The sequence below is a fragment of the Ammospiza nelsoni genome, chromosome Z (genome assembly GCF_027579445.1).
Source record: "Ammospiza nelsoni isolate bAmmNel1 chromosome Z, bAmmNel1.pri, whole genome shotgun sequence".
NCBI lineage: Eukaryota > Metazoa > Chordata > Aves > Passeriformes > Passerellidae > Ammospiza > Ammospiza nelsoni.
Window position 1 is genome coordinate 54,650,840 of NC_080669.1, and position 7,172 is coordinate 54,658,011.

Sequence of the window (7,172 nt, forward strand, 5' to 3'; positions counted from 1 at the left end):
GCCAAAGACACTCTTTGCTGTTTCTTGTTTTATCTAGGAGCTGCTGTCCGTGCCATGGACCGTGAAGAGAAAGAGCAGCCGTGTTGGTGAAGGTGTGCAGAGTGACTGCCGTCCCACTGCTGTGTGTGGTGATTAGGCAGTGTATTGTTAGTTAGCTGTTCCTCACGCACCAGCAACTGACTACACTGTCAGATTAGCACATCACAGTCCAGACAAGAATATAAACACTCCTGTTTAAACATCTCGATGGTCCCTAGCTGGTCCAGTGCCTGCCTGGCTCCCCTGACCTAAGGGAGGTGTGCTAGGTTATGCAGACTGAGTGAATGCAGGGTTTAAAATGAGGTGTAACTGAGAGTATCGAAGTAAATGTAGTTGTATTTCACGCAGTTATACAGCAACTCCACCTGGTTTATAAACAATCTACTGAATTATGTAAATATTAAGTTACAGTTTCAGGTTTGAACCCTATATGAGTATGTTTCTCTTACATCACTAAATATTGAAGAAACATTGACATGTTGGCTTAGCAAACAAGTATTTCACTTGAGTTTACAGAAACATATACTACTGGTGACTGAAATGGATTTAGAATATTTTCACTGTCAAGACAACTTTTTGGAAAGAGAAGCTCACATTTCAATGGTATTTGTTTTAGAAAATAGGGATATGTCAGACAGAGTGAAGGAAGATTGAGATGGGTATGAAGGATTAGGAAGAAAGAGGCAATAAATTATGCTCAAATAGAAATAAAACAACTCTAATACTCATGGACTGACATTTGTTAAGCATCATAGGAGAGAAGTTTAATCTTAAAGTGGGGAGTTTATTCAAGAATCCAAGAAATAGGTTTCGATCTTTTTAAAATGTTGGAGTTTATAGTTTTATATGCTGTATTTTAAATTAATTCTAAGTGGGTATTTATATGGACATACATTCACACTACTTCCTTGGCTTTTGACCATAGATAAATGCTTGTTTGAATAACATATTCTGACTTTCATTTTATTTGTTTGCTTTTCCAAGTTTGTGTAGATTTGGCCATTAGATGCTTCATTTTTACCAGATGACTTGTAACATACTTTTAAGAAAGGGGTGATTAGTTTATTAATGGTCTGCCCTAAATATTATATTGCAAGGGCTGGCATGTCTCATGATGTATAAGTAATACAAACATACAGAGTTTTTGTTAAGGAGGAATGTTAATTTATTGAGGAATGTTAATTAACAGTAAATTTTGAAAAACTTAAACTGTGTAGAATCAGGACTGAACGGTACCTATACTGAAATTTCTTCAGAAGATGGTTGTGTCACTGCATTGCGACTAAATAGTGGAATGAGAAGACCCATGCCTGTTTTCTCAGACAAAATCTTCTTTCTTTAGGACTCGAGTGAAAATGATTCAGGAAGCCGTGAGTTAAGTAATTCTGTCCACTTGTTTGCTAATATCACATGCTATTTCTGAATACCAGGAAAGACACTTGATCTTAATGCTGGCATTGAGACATTCAAGATTACACTGTGTCCTCTGGAAAACAATATGAGCTTTAGTGAGTGAGTCACAAACAAGGTACAGACATTTGCTTCCCTCCTGCTCCCTTCCAAACAAGAAAATCATGCCTCACTGTTTATCTTGAGTGTTTAAGGACCCAGGTGAAATTTCCCATAAGACAAATTACTCTCAGGCAGTACCAGGACTAAAACAGGCATGGTTTTGGGTCTTCCACTAACATCACCTAACATTTCCTTATACCTACTCTTTTTTATTCAGTGATACAAAATCCAGGGAGCTTTTGTAGTTCACATGAACAGATGTGGATGTTTTAGACTTGTACATTTTCAAATTAAGATATCCACCATTTATGGGCAAAACACTGTGTCCTGACACTTAGTTCCATGGACCATCAACTGCCCCCAGCGAGGGGAGGGGGTCCATATCTCAGTTCCCTTCCTGCTCCATCAAAGCAGCCGAGATGTGTGACAAAAATCACCTGACATGTCCCACTATGCATTCTCACACTCTACATGCAGGAGGAGATAGGAGTAAAATGCAGGACCTCAGCATAAAAATAGGCACGGTCTTCACAGATTTGATGTGGGATCTTACAGGACAATGGCAAGCAGTGCAGAGGCTAGTCTAAAACACCAGCAGCAGGCTTGTTTGGTCTAATGAGACTTTTACATAGTCTTTAACTGGCTTCTGAAATTTTGGATGGATAAAATTGTCACGCATTAAACTTAATTTCCTTTCCAAAAAGGTGTTTGCCACTATTGAGAGTGACTTTGTTTAATCTTCCACATCAGTATCATTACTCAATCTTCATAGATTTTTTGTGATATTCTCAATTAATTCAATAAGTGAATGAAAAAACCCTCTCTTTTAAAAAAAATGTTCTTGAATTTCTCACCTTTTCTATACAGTTGATTGGCTGTCTTTAATGGAAAATGTTTTTAAGCACTTCAGGTATTTTCAATCAGTGTTAGTCTGAGAAAAGAACACCACTAATTCTAGCCATCCTTTTCATACAGAAAATTTCACTATTCTACTGAGACACAGGTTCTTGTCATTCCTATTATCTCAGCCCTTCTTCAAGGCATGGACACCTGGAGTGAGGTTTCTTACTCAAGTTTTCTATCTCCTTTCATTCAGATAAATCAAAACTCTTGGCAGTTTGTGATGGAAGAGTGGAACAGAACTGGAAATGGGTTAGCAGTTACATGCAGGACTGGGGAGTTTGCAAGGTGGGAAGAGTGGGGCTTGAGCCTGGAGCCTGCTTCCTCTTCTTCTACCTCTCCTTGAAGGTTGCCATTTTATTCTAGAGATGAGAGGTGGATGGGTGGCTGGGGAGCATTGTTTTCAATAGCCTCAGAAAGATGTCTGTTAGAGTGCCAGGCTCTTGATTTTTGTTGCCCCTTGAATCCTTCTGTAAGCAACCATGAATATTTACACAGGCCCTGCCTTCATCCAGTCAGAAGAGAAATAACCCTGCAGGAGAGGAGCTCACATCTGAGGCACTGTACTGCAGCACAAATCTATGGAGAAGATTTAAGACTTTAAAGGTGTAGGAAAACTGAAATGTAAAATATGCAAAATACGAAGCAGCAAGCAAACTTTATTTCTTTTTTTTTCTTCTTTTAATAATTTTATTTTCAATGCACATTTTTTTTTGCAACCGGCAGCTTCACAATTCAGTAGTCTTCCTTGAGAAGATATTACAAAACTGGTATCTTCAGTTACATATGTGAAACCCTGCTATGGATGTCTCTGGATCCCATGTCTTTCATGACAGGGCAATTAGGTGTTAATGGAGTATAAGATCTTTGTGTTACTGGTATAATGGGGGAAAAAACTTGTGTAAATATGCACCATTTATTAATAAACCTTCTTTATTTACCGGCTGGTGACAATTTTAATTAGCTATTGTCAGCAATTCAGAAAAAGAAATCATAAACCCTCTATGCAAATTGCTGGTCCCTCACTGCAGTGTACTGAGTGCCTCGCTGTGTCAGTAACTCCGCTGTTCTCGAGGCCACTGAAGGAGCCACTCCAGAACGAGCAGACAAATGGCAAACACCAAAGTTAAAGAGTAGCAAAATCACCTGATGGTTTAGCTTCTAGCAACATTTCTCAGGAATAGAAAGGCTGTACACCCCTGGTGTTGAATGGTTTTTTCAGAGGTCTTCTCTTTTCTTCATGATAATCTGCCTGATTAATGATGTTACTTCTGGTTTGATACTTTCTATTGGCTCTTCAGGTCTCCAGAATTTCACAACTTTACCCTCAGGGCTAACAAGGTACTTCCAGAAATTCCATCGAGGCTCTTTCTTTGAAGAATCTGTAAGAATGAAATCAGGTAATTTTAGTGACTTACATCTTGAATTGTCTCCAGGCTCCACACTGATTCTTTGACTATTTATGTTGAAGTAATCCCACCATACTCTTTGCTAGTAGCCTGGGCATGGATTTACTGATTGCTGCTAATGATGTGCTAATGATTTGAAAAGCTGGAAGTCAGTGATGCTCCCCTATTCCTGCAAAACTGTTAAAGAGTTCCTACTTTGACTGTTTTATACTTCCTAGGGAAGAAGATAGGAGGGCTGCATATTTATTCAGGGAACTCCTACTTTGGTGTCAGTTTTGGGAAGTGAGATGGGAGCAGGAAGTTGTACTGGTGAGGCTTAATTAGGCTTCTTTCGAAAAAGGCTCCAGTAGATTTCGACTGGAGGATAAGTGTTTGGTTGGGAATGGTGCTGAACACGAAACAGATTTTTTTAAGCAATGGATTGAATTTTGGCACCACATTTGTGCTTCAAGTGGGCTAATTTTGCACTAGATTTTTGCACAATGCTGTTGCCATCCTCTTGCTAGTGGTCACAGGCACAAAAGGGTGGTAGAGCATGATGTTCAGCCTTCTGATTGTCAGAACAACAACATGAATAAAACAGGTAATTTAATTGAAAATGCACAGGAATTTAATGTGAAACTCAGGAATGCAGGAAGAGAAAAACTTTATTTTAGAATATTGAAGTACCAAAAGATCTTTCTCCTTCTTGTAGGTAAACCGCATGTCAAATAAAAAAATTGAGTAGAACTATTTTCTTTATAGGTACCAATGTTTAACACTGATGGCACTGATATTTAGAACCTGGAATTCATCACACAGAGCAGGTGCCTTTGTGCTTGAGTCTTTTCTATAAAGAACTGAGAGAAAACTCAATAATTCCACAGGACATCTGGCAACTCAGGGCAACAAAGTTACATGAGGCTTTTACTAGCATGCCTAAGAGGAGGTAGGAACTAACACAGTTACAATGACAATGGTTGACCCTAAATGATTCCTCAATAAAAACAATTTTCAAGTACATAGGAACTGTCTTGGGGCATATAGCACATAAGAGTTATGGGAAAGATTTCATTTAGGTATTGAAATAGTTCTTTAACAAGAAGCACTGTGAGAGAGTGAAATGGACTCGGAAGGCAAGGAGATGGAATATGCGTTTGGGCTCTTCGCTACTTTATTTTCTGGGCAAAGTGGAGTGTCAGAAAGGGGTTATGTTTAAGCTTTCTTTTTCTTTCATATATCAATATGGTTCAAAACCTGATCAAAGTTCAGGAAAATTCAGAGAGGCTTTTCAAGGTGGCTTTGAGTCTGTGAAATTTTGGTCAACTGAAGGGAGAGAGAATTTTATTTTGCTCAACAGAATATGAGGTTCTAAGTCTGTAAATGCTCCCTGTATTCATGCAGGATTTTGCAGGCTAGGTCCTGAAGTTCACACGACAAATTAATACAAATCAGTGGTTATATATAACTAGTATATGTAAACCTGCTTTACAACACAGTTTACATATAGGTCGATGTAGCACCCAGCTAAAAATCTCATCTGCATGTGTTTTTATATAAAATCTTCTGGTAATTTTATGGCCCCCATAACTACATTTTTGTCCATAAGAAAAGTCTTTTTTATAATAAAAATCATGTACTTTGAAATAGGATTTTGTAAGGGGAAGTTTCTAGCTCTATCATTTCTAGCAAAATGGATGTTTTTAGCTGGGCTGGTCAGAGCAGACTGTTTTTATAAGCAGTGAGGAGAAACTGATGTTTTCAGGACACAATTCTTTAGCCCATATTTTTGATATCCAAATTAAAATGAGAGTAATTGTATGCTACATGCCTGTTTGTCTCCATAGCTTGTGAAGACTTCAATGTTTCCTGACAAAAACATGCAGCCTGGATTCAGTGAGATTACCAAGGTTACAGACAGCTTGGTACATAAAAGAAAACAGTTACCTATTAGAAATTTAAAGGCTGGATCTGCTTCTGATCCTAGGATCTTGATTTTGTGGAAAACAGGGAATGTTACTCCATAGTTTCCTCTGGCAAAGGATTCTATTTCCTGGCTTGAGCTAGGCTCTGATTCTCCGAACTGGTTGCAGGGAAACGCCAGCACAGTGAAGTGGGAGGGACCAAACTCTCTGTGCAGCTCTTGCAGTGCGATGTAATTTTTGTCTGTGTACTGGCAGTAACTGGCCACGTTTACAACCAAAGTTGCCTTCAGAAAAATAAAGTTAGAATAACTTCAGTTATTGGTGATTAGCTATTTAGTTATTAGCTATTATTTAGTCTAGTAAGGAAAAAGCCTATAGATTTTGTAAAGATCACAATTAAACCTTAAAATGACATTTCTCATTATCATGATGGTTCCTGTCAGAAGGCTAAACATAATGTGTCTGATCATCATTTCATTAAACAGACAAAGATGAAAGCAGCTGAAGAGATTTGCTTTCAGACAATCTGTTGTAAATATATAGTAAACTCATAAACTTAATCTTACAGCTTTGTTTATATATAAGCATTTAAAAAAGCAGATATTTAGGACATGCACTAAAATCGTATTTACTAGATAAACTTCCAAAATCCAAAACCAACATTCTTAACTAAGATTAAAATCCACCAATTTGCCCTGTGCTATATAATACAATTTCTTTTCTTGATTTGCTAGATCTAATACTTGATTCCTGGAACAGGCCTAGATAAAATAAGTTTTCTCCAGCTTTCTGTATGAAGAACAGGAATTTAGCAAAAATCTCTGCCAGAACCTCCCATAACCAAGCCTTTTATTTATCTAGAAACACGCACATTTTTTGTCAGTATGGATTCAAGACAGAAAAAGTGAAAGAATAACTTACTTTCCCTCTGTACTTCTCCAAGGAAATAATCCTTCCTCGTGAATCCTTGACTTCAAAAGAATAAAAATCTTTGATTTTAGGCTTAAAAAACCTGAGTTGCAGCAGGCAGAGAATGGTGGTGCACAAAACCATTGACAGGAAGACAACAAAGATCCTGGCTTTGTGCACTGAGTATTTCAGAGGATAACTACTTGTGAGAGGCTCCATTTTTGAAATCTTTGGAGAGCAGCCTGGGCAGGCCTGGAATGAGAAGGAGGAGCTGAAACATGAGACTCTCGGCTCAGACCGGAAAGAAAAAGCTGCTCATTTTTGTCCCCATTACAAAAGAGCTGTTGCATATCACAGCGCCTACCGGGCCTCTGAGCACTTATGTAAAGTATTCGGGATCTTTTGTGGGGGGAAGAGGGATGGAAGCGGGGAGAAGAAATGAGTGAAAAGGGTGTAACCATCACCTAAGGAGGCTGCTTGCTCTGTGCAACTGACCTGT

At 38.3% G+C, this 7,172-nt stretch overlaps 1 protein-coding gene across 1 annotated transcript; it reads right to left on the reverse strand.

Moving 5' to 3' along the window:
• Positions 1 to 3,109: 3,109 nt before the first annotated feature.
• Positions 3,110 to 6,897, reverse strand: GPX8 (glutathione peroxidase 8 (putative)). The gene is made up of 3 exons (XM_059492439.1): positions 6,686 to 6,897; positions 5,787 to 6,048; positions 3,110 to 3,833 (listed from the first exon to the last, which is right to left on the reverse strand). The coding sequence occupies exons 1-3, from the start codon at positions 6,890 to 6,892 to the stop codon at positions 3,670 to 3,672; spliced, it is 633 nt and encodes a 210-aa protein (XP_059348422.1). The 5' UTR covers positions 6,893 to 6,897; the 3' UTR covers positions 3,110 to 3,669.
• Between the last annotated feature and the right edge of the window lie 275 nt (positions 6,898 to 7,172).